The sequence below is a fragment of the Fundulus heteroclitus genome, chromosome 13 (assembly GCF_011125445.2).
Source record: "Fundulus heteroclitus isolate FHET01 chromosome 13, MU-UCD_Fhet_4.1, whole genome shotgun sequence".
Lineage (NCBI taxonomy): Eukaryota > Metazoa > Chordata > Actinopteri > Cyprinodontiformes > Fundulidae > Fundulus > Fundulus heteroclitus.
Genome location: NC_046373.1, coordinates 29,921,068 through 29,938,850, shown reverse-complemented (window position 1 = coordinate 29,938,850; position 17,783 = coordinate 29,921,068). Strand labels below are relative to the sequence as shown.

Sequence of the window (17,783 nt, the reverse complement as noted above, 5' to 3'; positions counted from 1 at the left end):
AACACTGCTCTTCCTTTTTATTTGTCCAGTTTTGCCTCCCCTCTTCCACAGAGCTACATTTGGACAGGTTCGGACACCTGTTGTGCAGATATTCACCCATCAGCAGACGTGAGAAACAGCATGGCCAGAAAAGCAGGTCTGGTGAGAAGTGAGGCAGTGAGGCCAAGACCACAGCGGTTCTGATTCTTCTGAAGCAGATGGATCATTCGGGTTTTTCTATCGTTTAATTAATCATTACAGATGGAAGCAAGGAGGGTTTGGTAATACAAGCCAATCGGTATTGTGTTATTTGTTCGTCATTGAAATTGTATTTCTTCCTAAATGTTCCAAACTGTGTTGTTGCTACTCTAAACTAAGCTCATTTCGTACATTTTGGGTTATGTGAGAAATGATAAAAGTATATGGCCTCAATTGGAAATGTAGTCATTGCTCCACCTTATTCTTCCCTGCCCACTCTTCCCTCTGTCTCATGACTTGCATCTATTTTTCTCTTGTTTTTTTTGTTTTTTTTGCTGCCTGGCTTTCTCATGATGCTCCTGCATGTCGGATGCGGCACGTTGGCGTCCACGTGAAATCCTCCGTGTTGGCTGGGCCGCCCGCCTGCCTGCCTGCCTGGGACCTGCGTCTGCATGGCCTCAGTGCCTGTCTCGTCTTTTTTCTTCCTCTCTCCGTCTCTTTGTCCTTTTCTGTCAGTCTTTTCAACTCTTTGTCTCCTCCACAGCAGCGTCGTCGCTCTTCGGCTCAGTCGAAGGGGTTAAGGGAGACGTAAAGAGAGAGAGAGAGAGGGGGAGCGAGACGTGGAGAGGCTTGAAGGCCCATTCTGCCCTCCATTCACTTAGCTTCGATTGATAACGCAGGCTGTGGCTCTAATCTGGTTCTGGGAGGAACCACAGTGCATCTCTGCGAGGCACTTACACAGAGATTAGCTTGAGGAAAGCCAATAGCAGACCGCCGATGTTGTGTTCTTCAATTATGTAAAACGACACAGCTTTCCTTTCTGCTGCATTATTGAAAACCCTCTGCAACTGCTGTTTTTTTGCAGAGTAAAATCCCCGACTGTTTACACCCAACCAAAGCTATTTTTAGGCGCCGGTTCGGAAGATCAAGACTGACATGTTGTCATTTCCTTTTTTTTTTTCCTCTCATGGGGAGAAGCTACAGGGGAAACATCCACCCACTGGAAGCTAATGGGGATTTAAGCCCCCCCCCCCCCCCCTCCCCCCTCACACACGCCTTTTGTTTGTGTTTTTACAGGCAAAAGTCCTCCAATCGATTCCCCACGACAGTCGGCGGGCGTGATCACACGTAATGAGACGAGGTCCGAGCTTCTCTGAAGGCTGGGTTGCCCTGGCAACAAGTTACGTAGCAGCAGCTGCAGCAGCAGCAGCAGCCAGGGTGTAGGGAGCCACCTCAGAGCTGGGGAGGAGGATGTCTGAGGATGGAGACAAAGGAGGATATTAAACCAAGAACAATAAGCGCATGCCATAGTTATGTTCAGCTGATGCCACGTGCATCGGAAGCATGGCGCATATTTAATGAGGTTGTTTCTACATTAGCAGTGGAGCAGAGGGTCCGTGTTTACAGCATCCGTTTTGTTTCTCGGTGTTTTTGTCTGCCGAGGGGCATTCATGCATGGACACTAACCTGCCATGCACACCCACTGCAGGCACTTCATGATCCACCTCCACAGGCTGGGGACAGAGAGGCCTACGGTGTTGGTGCTGAAATGAGACAACACTGGGTGTGTCCCGCTCACCCTGCTCACTGGCTGGAAGAACATAGGAGAATTGTGCAAGACGGTCCAGCTGACCTGTCGTTATAGACTGATGTTATACAGCACCGCACCAACATCCACGCAAACCCTCATTTTTTCAAAATAGTAATGATAATTAGAGCCCCAAATAGATTTCCAGCCAATTTCTTTGCTCCAGACAGAGAGGAAATCCTGCCATCCTGGCGGAGGCGTTAGGGTGAATGATGAGGCGGGGAATGTCTCCATCTGCAGCCTGGCAGCAGGAACTGCTGCGTTATGTAAGAGCAACACTGACAGGTGAAGGAAGAACGGTGCAGCTGTCAAGCACTCCTTCTTACACTCTTCCCACGTTTTGACATTTAAACGAGGATAAAGGCTTAACAGGCGTCGACGGGGCTGGGTTGGCTTCCAACTCCTCTTTGGGGACGTCTGTGTGAGCCCTGCAATTAAGCTCTCCGCTCCACGGATCCCTTCAGTTCGTCACCTTTTGTGTGGGCAGCCTGCAGTCATGTGCGCAGCGGCAGCAGCACATTTTCCTTAGTGGATTTTGAGATCAAAAAAAAAAAAAAAGTGTGTTCTTATCATCCATCTGATTACAGAAGGGGTCAGAATGGCTGCGCTCCCTTTGTGGACATGTTCAGTGAAATGGACAAAAGAGAAGAGGACAGAGAGAGGATAAGAAGAGATGGTTCAAGGTTTTGCCAGTGGGTGGCTCGTTTGGGAAACTGGACCCCAGAGTTTGTCACGGTGATATGAGTGAGACGCATAATAAGCTGCTTCCTGTCCGTCCGTCCGTCTTCTTCCGCTTATCCGGGGTCGGGTCGCGGGGGTAGCAGCTTCAGTCTGGAGGCCCAGACGTCCCTCTCCCCAGCCACTTGGGCCAGCTCCTCAGGAGGAATCCCAAGGCGTTCCCAGGCCAGCCGGGAGACATAGTCCCTCCAGCGTGTCCTGGGTCTTCCCCTGGGCCTCCTCCCGGTGGGACGTGCCCGGAACACCTCACCAGGGAGGCATCCAGGAGGCATCCTGACCAGATGCCCGAGCCACCTCAACTCGCTCCTCTCGACGTGCTTTCTGTTTCTAGGAACACAACCTCCCTCTGGAATGTGTTTTCTATTGCAAATAGTAGCACGCCTACTTGTAAAAATCCCTTTGAGTGGGTTAGCAAAGACAAAAGACAATCTGTTGGAATCATGAAGATACGTTGATCGTTTTGTAATTGGAACGTGCTTTTTAACTTCGGATAATAGTGAATGTGTCCTTCTGTTCCACATAGTAACTTGGCTTGGGCACTTTCCCCTACCGCTCCTCATAAACGTTTACTCCTTAGGATTGCTACCTACAGAGTACAGGATCTCACAATTTACAACGATTTAAATGCATTAAGTGTATCTCTGAGATAAGTTTTACCCAAGCAAACATTCCTGAGCATTTTAAACAAAACTCATCAACCTTTGTCATAAATGCAGGGGACAGTTTTCCATAAGAAGTGCAGTAGCAGAAACAGTGTTGCAAACTCGTTTAGATGAGGCAGCTCGGACCATGCTGAGAGACTCGATCCCGCTGTAGAAATGAAATCACACACAGAGGAATGTGTAAAGCTTGTGGGTTTAATATGGCAATTTTCACGACCAGATAGAATCGACATCATGGATTCAGTCCAGCTAAGTAGAACATATGCACCACTGGATCAGGACAATACGAAATACACCTCTGGTTCATAGTGCCGGGCGACAGCGCTCCGTGAAATCCGCCTCGCCGGGATCGCGGCGTCTGAAACAGAGCAGCGTGCGAGGCCTCCCTCGCCGCAGTTACTGAGACAACATCCACACAAAGACACACGGCCACCGGCAACACACGGTCCAATAGAGACGATTACAGAACAGCACGTCTTTGTGGTTGCAGTCTAGCAGCCACACGCGGCGACGGATGACGTGTGAATTATACTACAGTACAGTTTATATACAGTAGCGCTGAGCTGGCGAGGCGGGGTGCTCTGTTTGCGGCCAATTCACAGCTCGCCGTATGTGCTGATGGCCGCGAACAGACTTTCCTCTGGGTGTGGAGGCAGAAGGCGAGCGCCATGCGCGTGGAACGCGTCGCGTTGCAGCAGGGGCCTGCTGCAGTCGGGACAGAGGACAGAGGACAGAGAACTGAGAAATTTTACAGACCAGGTCCATGTGAGCCCCGAGTAGTAAAGACGGACCTCCAGTTAAATCTGAGGAGATACCAGTAGCCCAAGGTGAGAAGATAACAGTACTTTACAGCTAAATCGCCACTAGGCACAAACTTTCGCAGATCTGGAAAGCAGCCGTCGTCAAAATTCAAAAGAAATTTTGAATTGCTATTGTAACGCCGGCAATATTATGAAACAGCACGGGCCATCATTGGGCGATGTCTAGAGGAATGTCTCAAGATGTGGAAATCACACTGGATTTTTTTTCTCCACTTAAGCAATTACACTTCAGCATGTGGGCTGGTCATGTTTTAAACAGTCTAGCTGGTGAAAAACTGTACAACTGCAGCGTACCACAGCCCAGCTTCAGATACAGACGGCAGAACATCCACATGAAGAGTTGGAGCATGTCTGAGCAGGACAACAGGACCAGTTCCTAAACTCACTCATGTTACGCATCAGGTTGCACTGATGGAGGTCAAAAAGCTTCAGAGCTGTCAAATCCTCCTGTGAAAGCCGAACAGACAGACAGCGTTACAAAAAGAAGAAGAAGAAGAAGAAAAAGCAAATCGTCAGAAGTTAAAGTTACGAGTTCCTTAGTTTATAACTAAATCATACAAAAATAGGAATGTACAGAGTGCAATCTCTTATAGTCCCTTTAAATCTGTGTTGTGTTCTGGGTGGTTGTACGGCGCCACCTTTGCACAGATAAACACCAACAGGTTGAGAACAAGGTGTCGGCTGAATCTTTTCAGACAGTGCGAAATGTTAAACAGTCCGAAGCTCCTGGCTTCGGTCTGCCCGGGAACCCCTCCGTCTCTCTCTCCCCCCGCGGTTCTGCTGCTCCGCAACGCAGACAAACACGCCACGGATCCTCGTTCCTCCTTCCACAGGCCGCTCCCTGCCTCGCTCCTTCCCCCTCCTCTCAGGTGGCCTCTGCATCGTCTTCGGGGAGTTAAATAAGCACGCTTCTACGATCCAGTTTTCTCCTCCGAGCCCTCCGGCGGCGCGGGAGGCCCCTCCGCCGTGGGTGACTGGGCTCCTCCCGGGCCATCTGAAAACATCGAAAACACAAAAAACACAGTTAGTAGATAATAAAGCCTAAATTCATACATCTTTTATTGTATTTTCATGTTCTCACACTGAAATTCTTAGAATATTCCATGATTGAACTGCAATATATTTTTGGAAACGAGGGGAAAGAAAAATAAAATCAGAGTTCAGGATATAAACACTGGTGCCACAACTGTTTGACAGCTTTAATTATTTTAAAATAAACTGTTACAAATGGAATAAAAAGGAAATAACTGTTGAACAGGGTTCCTACAGCATAAGGCAAGTTAAATTCAAGACTTTTTATTGCCACTTGAAATAAAAAGTTAAGACCAACTTCACGATAAACAAGTTAAACCTGGTTGCGACAACTTCACCCAAATGTTTATTTTAACATAAAACCTTACTTTCTGGCCCAGTACACATGTTTTAAATTTTGAAAAACATTCCATATAGGAAGAAAGCTAAAAAAAAAAAAACACAAATTACAGATATACTTTTAACAACTACTGAATTGAATTCACAAACTTTGTTTTGTTCCCTACTAAAATAAACTATAAATCAGTTTTAAAAACCACAACATAACCAGTGCCAACTCTTTTTCGCAGCTATGGTCAGGCCGCAACAGTTTTCGCTAGGAACGGAACCAATAATGGTTACATTCAGTCGTTTGGTAAATAAAAAAAATATATAATTGTGTCAATTATTTTACTGTTTGGTAAGGATTACAAAAATAAAATCCTAATTATGACCTGGAAACAATTTTAAGACCTAAGAAAGACTGATTTAAGACATTTTAATGCCAATTAAGGCCTTAGTTTTATATTACAGAATTCAATGCCTTTTAAGACTTTTTAAGGATCCGCGGGAACCCTGGTTGAACCAAAGTTAGTGATGTGGCACAACTATTGGTGGCCCTTAGAATCCATCTAAATACATGTAACTAAAACATTTATTTTACTTTATTAAGCTGATTGGGGTTCCTAGGAACTTCTAGTTGTGAGTTTCTGTTTTCCTGGGGTATAAATACGACACAGAGGTCCACTTGCCACTAGGTTGGACACGGACCCAGATTTATTTGCCACCCCACACTGAGCAGGATGGTAAGGGAGATAAAAAAATATCCCCAAAGCCCACAAGCTGCAGCAAAACGTGGCATCTTAGGGTTATCCAATCTCCCTAACAACCAGCTGACACCATCTACATAGCACCCAGGAGTGTGCTTTGGTGAGATGAGTTTTTCCGTCAACAAACACTTCTGCTGGAAAGAAACAAAAGACGAGTGTGTGGAAAAGCGTCTCGACGCCCACTGTGAAGTATGGTGGGGGGGCCTGTTAAGGGTACACAACATCATGGGATTATTCAGACCAGAACATTTTCAAATTCTGGCTCGTTCCACATCATGATGTTCCAAAATCATGCAGCTTAGTGCAAAGTGGTTCATCCTGGCATAATCCTGGTTTAAAGAAATAACCTGTCTCTTCTGACTGGCAGTATTGTTACAAGTTAGGGGTGGAACCAGCTAGAGTCTGGACCCGAAGCTGATGGAGAAACCGTCAGGCCAGCAGAAGCCAGATACAGGATGCCATTTTAATAAAATGCTAAGAAAAAGACAAAATGTGTTTTGATATTCTTATGAGTAAGTACTTCAGAATGGTACTAAAATGTTTTTTTTTTACTAAATCTCCCAGGGATTTGATAAGGTTGGGCTGAACTGTGTGGTCAAATCAACACAAAAATCATTCATTAGTCACAAGTCAACCTTCTTCCGAGGAGATTTCAGGCCCCAGACTTCTATAAAATCTATAAAAAAAACAACCTGCTGGGTGAGATGAGAGGAGAACATGGGAGAGGAGCCAGGACGCTAGACGATCTAGAAAGGAATGGTCAAAGATTCCTTTCTCTGTATGCTCCAGTCTTGTGAAATGTAAAAGGAATTTAAGTACTGTCCTGTTGACAGCAGAGACTCAAAATATTGGCACCAGGCGTAGCAGTAACTGTGCCTCGGCAGAGTTGATTGACAACAATTATATTTGAGTGCTGTGTGGCTTAGTTGTGGAGCAGAAGCCCCATGAATGGAGGTTATAAGTCCTCCACACAGCTTTCAATGGGGTTCCACTTCTGACCTCAGGACTGTTGCTGCATATTTTACCCCCATCTCGCTCTCCACTAGCCTCTCTTTACATTGTTAATAAAATGCACTACTGAAATATAAAGCCCGTGGGGTGTGGCACTCAATAGTTTAATTTGCAAAACATAAATAAGAAAACAAAGTAATATGCTTAAACCTTCGAGCGATAGCTCGGCCAGCTTTAGAGGCAGGTCGCCAGGATTTACTCCCGCTGGAGATCCGAGGATGTCCGGAAGAGCATTTCTCCTCCCAGAGCGGCCCGAAGAGGCGAAGTCCAGCACGGGCTCCACTTCCGTCATCACAGGGTCACTGTGAGAAAACCAAACAGCGTCACAATGTCAAACACTGTGTGTGCAGTGTCACAACATAACAAAGATGTTCATTCAAAAAGCAAGGAACCTTGATTTGTTACAAAGTAAAACCTAAACTGAAGGCAAAGAAAGGCTTTAAATCCTTTTTCAGGGGTAGGGGGACATTTTCTCTGCATGGAAAAGCAAACTAAATATATGATGTGTCATCTGTCTTACAAAAGTCTGATACATTACAATTTTCTTTGCTTGATGTTAAGGCACACAAGTTTTATAATAATAATAATAATAATAATAATAATAATAATAATAATAATAATAACACTTTTTATTTAAAAGCACATTTCAGAGCACTCAAGCGCACTGTACAAATTCAACATGGTAAGAACAATAAATCGTTATTAAAATCAGCAAACATTGAGTTTAGACTTGAAGTCAGAAAAAGTGTCAGTGTTACGGATGTCCGGAGGGAGGGAGTTCCAGAGTTCTGGAGCAGAGCGAGAGAAAGCTTTGCTTTCCATGGTGCTGAGGCAGGAAGGAGGGACAGTGAAGTGAATGGAAAAGGAGGATTTAAGAGTGTAGGAAGGAATAGCGCTGCAAAGTAGATCAGAAAGGTAGCGGGAGTGAGGTTGTGGATGGCCTTGAATGTGTACAAAAGGACTTTGAATTCTATTCTGAATCTGACCAGTAGCCAGTGGAGCTGCTGTAGGACTGGAATGATGTGATGAAACGACAGGGTTTTGTAATAATGCAGCAGCTGAATTCTGAACTACTTGAAGCTTATGGAGGGACATCTGAGCGAGACCAAAGAGAAGAACTACAGCAGTCGATGCCGGGGGTGACAAGATATTGGATCAGAACTGATGCACAGTGAGGGGAAACGGAGGGAAGAAGATGATTAATAGTCCCTAAATTTTAGTATGCAGACCGGATGATGTTACTGATGTGAGAGTGATATTAAGAATGACACCCAGGGTCTTAACCTGAGGTGAACGGGAGACCGTGGAGCCGTCAACTAAGAGAAAGAAACTGCCAACTTTGGATAGTACAGATGTGGTTCCGACGAGAAGGATCTTAGTTTTGTCTCTGTTTGGTTTTAAGAAGTTAAAGGTGAACCAATATTTTTATTTCGGATAGGCAGGAGGTGAGGGAGGAGGTGTGAGTATAGAATTTGGCTTACTAGATACATTATTAATTGGATAAATACAGCTATGTAGCAGTGAAAATGCATGTTACATTTTCATATTGCCAAGGGGAAGAAGGAAAGTAATAAAAAGTAGGGGCCCCTGGACAGAGCCTTGGGGCACGCCAGTTGTGACATGGGATGTTTAAGCAAAGGGTTGTTCTGTTATCTCTTTTTCAGAGGTGAGTAAATACAACTTCAGAAAGTAAAAACCCTGCTAGTTTTTCTTCATTCTGTTCACTTAACCAGGTTTTAAACCAGTGCTCTCCGACTCAAATCCTCAAGGGTGATGTCCAGCAACTTTTAGATGTGTCCTTGCCCTACACACCTGAATCAAATGGCTACACTACCTCACTGGCACGCAGTCGGGCTCTGCTGAGCTCTGCTAATGAGTCATATTGCAGTCAGGCGTTGAAGCAGAGACACGTCTAAAACTTGCTGGACACCAGCCACAGAGGACGGGAGACTGAGACCATTGGTTTAAACATTAGTCAGTGTCTATGCTGGGGAGAAGGAAACGCAAACGGTAGAAACTAATCTCTCTACAGGCTTTTTACTTTCTTAACCTGGATTCCCACCTCTGCACTTTTTACTGTTCACCGTTTTATCGTCGTCTTATTAACAGGACAAATTTTATTTGTTAGGTTGTTTCTTCGTAATGCTATATAGCCAACAGAAAGACGTAGAACAATCTGAAACAGTTTCCATCACCACAAAATACTTCAAATTTGAATTCAAAATGTAGAATTTTGTTTTTATTCTGTTTTCCTATTGACAAACAGCTTATTTTCACAAACTGGAAAGCCAAAGACATAGTGGGTGTCTTGAGAACCTGGGGCAGACGCAGAACATGCTGGAGGAACATGCTGAGGAGAGGGGTGTCTGCGTTCCCCTGCTGACCTGGTACCCTTGTGACCTGATCAGGTGGAATACAAACCAGCAACACGCTCCAAGGCACAGATTGTTTTGCAACATGTTCTATTCAGAGGCATAGATTATTCTAAAAAAAAAATCTACCCACAGCTGAAGTCCAGCAATCTGTGGCCTCTCCAAATTCACTCCAGCATTAAGATCCCAGGGTGGGTTAAAGGTATGATTGACACCAGTGAACTGATGAGATGAATCTCATCTCAGGTTTTAAATTTCCTCATGAACTAAATTAAACTACATCAACAGTTAGCCCAAAAATATTCATTCCCCTGGTAGATTTAGGTTTGAAAGTAATCATATCATTTTACATATAAGTTTCTTCTGAATAGCTGTAATGTATTAGACATGTTCTATTATGAAGTTGTAAAATGTTGGTCTAGAAGTGAAAATCCCTTGCAATTTCAGTTTATTATTTCTGTGCTTCCAGCATCAGCAAGCGGTCAATTCAGGTATTGCAACTTAGCGACTTTTTCGTTTTGAACAAAACTTTATTGAACGGAAGTAGCAAGACCTAGGCCCTGTTCCAGTGCACCTGGTGGAAGTGCACTTAAGGGTCCGAGTGCACAGGTTGTGCAAAATTGGATAATTGAGATACTACATGTTATGTTATCAACTTGCACCTCTGCGTCATAACAGCGACACGAAAAATGACAGGACCATCACTGTTTTTGCTATCTTTACTGGTAAAAATAATTAAAACTGTAATAAGTAAGTGCTTTGAGGGGAATAAAGTGCAAGAACTGAAATTTAAGATGACTGGGCATAGCAAAGCGGGTATTGCCACAAATGAAAAATGAACATACAATAATATTGTTAAAACATATAGCCAAAAGGAATTTAAAATAACTAAAATATATATGTTGTGTGCCTTTAAATTAACGATAGAACCTTAATGTGACATTGTTTTCTTGTGATACAGACAGTTTGTTAATAATTTTAAAGGCATTTAATATTATTTAATAACTTTTTGTATTTTTTATAACTTCAACTGCTGCTACTACTGGGAATTTGTCCTGCAATTGGCGGGTTGCCAGTTCTATCCCCCGCTCCAATTGTCTCAGTCGTTGTGTCCTTGGGCAAGACACTTCACCCAAATTTCCTGCTGGTGGTGGTCAGAGGGCCCGGTGGCGCCGACAAATGGCAGCCTCGCTTCTGTCAGTCTGCCCCAGGGCAGCTGTGGCTACTAACATAGCTCACCACCGTCAGGGTGTGAACAGGTGAATGACTGATTGTAGTGTAAAGCTCTTTGGTGTTGTCAGACTAGTTAAAGCACTATACAAGTACAAGCCATTTACAATTTACTGGTTAGTTACTGTTTTGGAAACAGACACTTTCAGATAAAACAAACTCAACAAATTGACATGCTTTACTTGCTGCTTTCAGACATTTCAAAGTGCCAATACGTCAAAGTAATATATAATAATATATATATATATATATATATATATATATATATATATATATATATATATATGTGTATTGCTTTATGCTTACATAAAAAAAATTAAGTGCTTACCGCTGATCCCATAAAATAAAAAGTGAAATAGGTATGAGTAAAAATACCTACAAATATTAATTTTAAGAATCACAAATGTATAATTAGCTATTTATTTAAGGTGGTAGTATCTATTTAAATGTAGTGTATATATCTTTTTACACTCAGAACTAAAATATGTTGTTTTATGACTTGTATACTTGGCATATTTTCTGGTTTTTGCTCAAAATGTCCCATGCAGTAATGAATTGTGGGCAACACACTTTGACAAAGCCTGCATCAATCTGGACTTTGCCAAAGTGCGAATGAAGGGCACGAAGGGGGCGGAGCAAAAGACCTCTCTGGAGTATCGGGGCACACTACACACGCAAGCCCTCAGTGGGAACGCGCATTTGAGGGACACATGGGTGTAAGTGAGAGTATTGGGACAGGGTCATTGTCTCTTCCTGGAAAGAAAACTGCACACATCTTTTCAGGGTTGCATTGCTGGTATGTACAAAATTATAAGCGTGTAACTGTGTTTTTGTGTAAGATGTTGCATACTAATGCATTATGTGACCATAAAATATGTCCTTTTGTTATGCTAATTACCCACGATTTGCGATGTCATTAAAGAAGGCGTCTGTAGTTTACATGTACATATTTCTAGGTGTGTTTGGCATGTTAAACAGTAGTAATACAGCCTATGAGTGCATATATTACGCTGCAATGTAATTTAACCTGCTGTCAACGCTCATCGGTCTTTAAAGTCGTGATATGAGAAATATGTTCGATAGCCCTTGCATCAGACATGCACCAGTATCGACACAATGCAGATTTTTTTGAAGTGGCCCAGCCAACATCCCAATGTGCATGGGATGAATCTGTGGAGAGAGCTAAAGATTTGGGCTGTGGTAACCTGGTGTTCCGACCTCAAAGGTTTTGATGTCATCGTCAAAGATAAATCCTGGAAATACCAGTGAAAACACACAGAACGTTGTTCAGCAGTAAGAGGCAGGTAATTACAATACATTACAATAAAGCTGAAAAGTCAAGAAAGAATTAGCTTTTTGGATACTCCGTTTTCAACAAAATGCTAATAAAAACTGTTTATATTTTCAAACTTACTTTACGATACTTGTCTCTTAACAGCATGACGCCCAACTGTGTTTAATAATTACAATGTTCACCTCAGCTTGAGCTATAACACACAGACAGGCTGGGGAAGAGGGATTAAATTAACCGTTTACCATGTCCCTAAAGACTCTAGTTGACAGGGCTAATTTCTTTCCTAGAATATATTGTATAACGATTACCTATGATGTGAACGGTCTTTGACTACGTGTTCCAAACACTGGCATCCATCCTGAAATTTGCCCGGACAATAAAATGTACCTTATATGTTGTGGGTTTCATGAGTCCAGAGAAAGACGGTTTATCGTTTAAGGGGGAGGTGGATGTGTCTGTCTGGTCTCTTGGCAACCAGCAGTTGAGGAGTCCGCTCTGGGCTGCTCTGGTGACAGGCAGAATTACATCCCCTGTCTCAGACGGGCTCACACAGCCTCACATCGGAGCCCGGCGCAGCACACACAAACACAAGAATCTGCTGTTGCTATGGTAACGATACAGAAAAAGGACCACTGGCAGGTAAACACATGACTCAAATCCATTTTCCGCTATCACACTTTCCACTTCTTGGTCCCTGTCTTTTGTTGCATTGCCTTGCTTTAAATAACTATATCGTTCCGTGGGGGGGAGAACTGTGTTCCTGCTGCAGTCCTGCAACAAAGGAGCATCATGTGAGTTAATGCATCCTTACAGCTCCGCGCTCGCACACGTTCACACAAACACGTTCACACAAACAATCTTGATCTCCAGCAAAAAAAGGGTCACATGCTGACCGCCTACAGCAGAGCGGATCTATACCAACATGGGATCATGATGCCATTAGCATACAAATACTTCCTCCAGGATTTATGTTTGACCACATGTCAACAACTCCGATTGTAACGACAGAGTTTTTTATTTTTGTAAAGTGCCTGCAGAAGATACTGGCAGAGAATTGGTGTTGTACAAAAATGACTGAACTGAACGGGAAAAATGGCATAGCTGTGGAGAGGTTTAATGCAGGGTTGAGTTACAAGAACATCCCAAGCCTGAATATTCTGACAAATCTCTCAGAGCGCCGTTCAATCCTTCATCTGAAAATGGAAAGAACAAATACGCCACAGCTGCAAAGCTACAAAGATGTAGCCGTCCTCCTAAATTGACAGGCTGGGGAAGAAGAACATCAATCAGAGGAGCAGCCAAGAGTCCTGTTGTAACTCTGGAGGAGCCACAGAGATCCTTGCATCAGACATGCACCAGTATCGCCAACAGCTGCACCTCCAGTCATCAGTCTGTCAAGCTCTTGAAGTTCGTGGATGACACCACTCTCATCGGACATATCTCTGATGGTGACGAGTCCGCCTACAGGTGGGAGGCTGACCATCTGGCGACCTGGTCCAGGGAGAACAACCTGGAGCAGAACGCTCTAAAAACAGTGGAGATGGTTGTGGACTTCAGGAAGAAATTGAACCTGCCAAGGACAGTGATGGTGCAATTCTACTCCTCCATCATTGAGTCCATCCTCACCTCCTCCATCACTATCTGGTACGCTGGTGCCACCCCCAAGGACCAGAGCAGACTGCAGCGTCTCATTCGGTCTGCAAAGAAGGTGATTGGCTGCAATCTTCCATCTCTCCAGGACCTGTATGCCTCCAGGACTCTGAGGCGTGCAGGGAAGATTGTGGCTGATCCCTCGCACCCCAGTCACAGACTATTTCAGACACTTCCCTTTGGCAGGAGGCTGCAGTCCATCAGGACCAAAACCTTGCGCCACAAGAACAGTTTCTTCCCATCTGCTACCGGCCTTATCAACAAGGCCAAGAGCCACCCGTGACCTTTGACACTGCCTCCCCCCCCCCCGTTCAGGACCTACAAGCTACACCAATTTAGCATCTCCAGACCTTCTGCGTTACATTAACACACAGCCTACTGTGTATATAGCTATAGATTCTGTATATATATATCAATTTTGTCTGCACCATCAACACCAAGTCAAATTCCTTGTAAGTGCAAACCTACTTGGCAATAAACTTGATTCCGATTCTGATCCATAGCTCAAGTGGGAGAATCTTTAGACTTCAGTCCAACTAGGAACCTTTACGGAAGAGTTATTAGCCATTGTTGAAAGAAAGCTAAGTCCTATTTGCAGTTTACTGCCAGCCCTGCAGAGGACAAACACATATAAGAGGCGCTATGATCAGAGGAGACCAAAATGGAGCTTTTTAGTCTACATCCCAAAGCATTATAATTTGGTAGAAAAATGGAGATGACCCGGCACAATGAACACACCTTTTTCCATGGTGATACATGGTGGTGGCAGCATCATGCGGTGGGGATGATTTCCTTCAGCAGCAAAAAGTAAACTGCCCAGAGGTGATGGGAAGAGACAAGGTTAAATACAAGGCAATTCTGGAAGAAACGCTGTTAGAGGCTGCAGAAGATCTGACAATGGGGTGGAGGGTGACTTTCCAGCAGGGCAACGACCTAACATATATAACCAGAACTGCTATGGAACAGTGGAGAGCAAAGCATATCCATGTGTTAGAATGGTCCAGTCAATGTCCAGTCCTACATCCAACAAGAGAAGCACTCTGGAAAAATATCCACATGGACTTTTAAATTCACTGATATTTAAGTTGATGTTTTCCATTGGATAAGAGCTCAATCAAATAATTTTAAGTTTGTAGTTTGCTGGTAACGATTCTCAGTCATCCAGGTCATGGTCATTCCAAAAAAAGTAAAAAACAAAGCAACTCGACTTGTTTTCTGTAGTGGAAGACGTTTCGCTTCCTCTCCAGGAAGTTTTCTCAATTCAAAAGGTCTAGAGTAATGATGAGTACCAAGCTTTATACTGCTGCCCAAACAACGACCTTGTAATGGCTAAGATAACATGCAAATTGAACCGAAACTGGTCCACTCCTCTGTAACGAGGAGTCGTTAGACTCCTAACGACTCCTCGTTACAGAGGAGTGGACCAGTTTCGGTTCAATTTGCTGGTTTATTGTCTTTAATGACCACCCATTATTAAGGGGTGGACCTATTTCGGCTGAATTTGCATGCTTTATCCAGCAGCTGGATCAGCGTAAATATGCAGCGTGAACCCCTGCATGCTTTAACTGCGGCAGCTGAGGGAAAAATGTTGGACGGTATAGGCTTGATGAAACTCTGCCTCATTCACTAATGAGACCAACATGGATAGAATATTGATAATCTGTAGTGTTTTCTTATTGCCTGGATGTGAATCTGATAATTCATATTGTGCCTTTTAAAATAAACTTAATATTTTCCTATCAAAGGTAGGAAATAAAGATTTTTCTTCCAGGGTCCAGTCAGCCACACCCTCAACCACCCTGGTGATCTATCCAGAGTGGACCTGGGCTCTTGCCAGTTGACCAACAGAGATAGGCAGCAGCCATCCAACATCCATGAAAGGGATTAAGCTCATATTTAAATTGAAGAGTTGTTATTAAATGTTCAAGAATTAAAAAAATGGTAAAGCAGATACAATACTGCAGATTAGCAGTACTGAATGTCTAAGGTCATTTGTACAAAGCTCAGATCATCAGAACCTTTCATCAGATCTTCCACATATGTCCTGCTGGAGCTGTATTCAGTTATCGATGGATCTGGAACAACCAAGACATGTTCTTGAGAGTTTCTAAGATTTCAGTAGAAAGTTGCCTCCCATAAGGCACTGGCATGTGACACCTGAATTCCATTAAAGTATGAGAGGTCAAACTGGAGAGGTGATTTATGACTGCCAAATTATTGGACTCTAAATACTTCATGGAAACAAGCCTATCTTTATTCAGGCCCTGATCAGACCAATCCAAGGTAAGATCGCCATTAAACTTCGATGAGACAACTGACTGAGTGAGGGCCCATCTTAAATAACGATGCATCTCCAAGAGTAGATTCTTCTGTTATGTTTTGTCCTTAATATGCAAAATGAAAATAGATACAAGATAATTTACAAGTTAATTTGGAATGAAAAGAAGATGTGTTAAATTCTTAAAAGACTCATTGCACATTCTGGAGGGAAATAATTCATACTGTGCAGCAGCGAGAATATGAGCCAAAACTGTTTAGAGCTTTACAAAAACAACTTAAAGGCAAAAGAAAACTGGCTTCTTGCCATGGCTGTCCTCCAAAGTCCCATGGCTTTAAACAGTTATAAATCAGGAAGGTAGAGCGGCTCCCAGAACTAGGGGGAAAACACAGCAACGATCGGATTATTGTGTCATGTTATTCACTCCACTCAGCTGTTTTCGCATGGACGTTTGACAAATTAAATTTAGGGGTGAGAATGATGATCAATTTGACTTCACAGAACAGTGGCAGTTTTGTTTCCTGTATTTTGACAATACAGATACAAATTCATATGCTATTGCAGGTAGTAATTTATTATTTCACATGGAAATTTTAATGTAGCTTAACAAAAGAACACTCTTCTTTCTAGTAAACTTGTGACTGCTGTTTCACTGTTGTTTTCTGCCAGTTTTAAAACACATTTGTATGGGTGGTTGTACAGACTTTTTTTATTTTATTTTATTTTATTTTGAGGATGTTTTCCCTTCCCATTGATTTTGCAGTTTTGGTCTCCTCAGCCCAGACTTTCATTGAGACTAAAAGAACCGTCTTCCATGAGCCTTTTCTTCCACACTTTTACAAACTCTGACAGTCACACTACTGGCATCTACTCATGGTCCACTGTATGGAAACGTGGTTGGGTGAATAGTAAATAATATCTGCCACCACGTCACTCAGATCTTATGGTTTAATCGTAGAACCTTTCATTTGTCCGACAAGTCAACTGGCTCAGATGCACAGGGCAAATGCTCTGGAAAAACAATATTTTATAAATTATAAACCTAGCCTGAGCATTTTAACAGCATTCATCTCCATAATTATAATTTTTTGTTATGACATGATGTTTTGGTGGGTTGCATGTGGTGTTAGGCTCACTAGGCTTATATTACGGTGGGGGGAACCTTGACGTGGGTAAAAAAAAAAATCAGCAAACTATGTAACCGGAAGAAATTTTTACCAAAAGTTTGCAGCTTGTACGGGGTTTGCCCACATGAAGGTGGCCTCCTGTTGCCTTTCAGAGCAGAGCTGGGCCCCAGGAGCCAAGGCTTGATCAACGGGCCCTTGTTTGATCCCTTCCCAGAGGCTAATTTGCCATAGGAGATCCTACCAGAAGCTAAAGCCTCAGACAATATAGCCCCTAGGATTACAGGGTTACTCAAAAGGTGGAAACTCTGTAGATGATGAAACCGAGAAGCCTTGAAACAGAAAGTACTCTTTGGTAAGGACACCAATACCTTTAGAATGTGTGTGTGTGTTGTGTCCTTTTGAGGCATGTGGCTGAGATAATAGATTTGCCAACTCTATGTAATGTTTCCCTTTCAGCCCTAAACTCTTCCATAGCATTCAGTGGAAAATTAATGGAGTTTGTGGCCTGCGTTTGATCTCAAACCTGAAAACCTAAAGCTAAACCCCTTAACTATATCCTTTTGATTTCTAATGTTAACTTGGCTTAAAAAAACAGTTTTTTGTTTATTTCCCCATTTATTGAAATAATGATAACTACATCAGCTCCATTTGGTTGGAAAATCAGTATGAAGGTCAGTGGGGTCAGATATAGGGTCGTCACAATATCTGTTACTCA

General features: G+C 43.1%; 1 protein-coding gene across 1 annotated transcript in view; it reads right to left on the bottom strand.

Moving 5' to 3' along the window:
* Window positions 1-3,340: 3,340 nt before the first annotated feature.
* Window positions 3,341-17,783, bottom strand: part of pkib (protein kinase (cAMP-dependent, catalytic) inhibitor beta) — a 44,646-nt gene continuing 30,203 nt past the window's right edge. Inside the window, exons 2-3 of the mRNA XM_036145578.1 lie at window positions 7,268-7,419; window positions 3,341-4,980 (exon numbers count right to left, since the gene is read on the bottom strand). Of these exons, the coding sequence (XP_036001471.1) occupies window positions 4,898-4,980; window positions 7,268-7,409 (225 nt within the window). The 5' untranslated portion in view covers window positions 7,410-7,419 and the 3' untranslated portion in view covers window positions 3,341-4,897. The remainder of the gene's footprint in view (window positions 4,981-7,267; window positions 7,420-17,783) is intronic.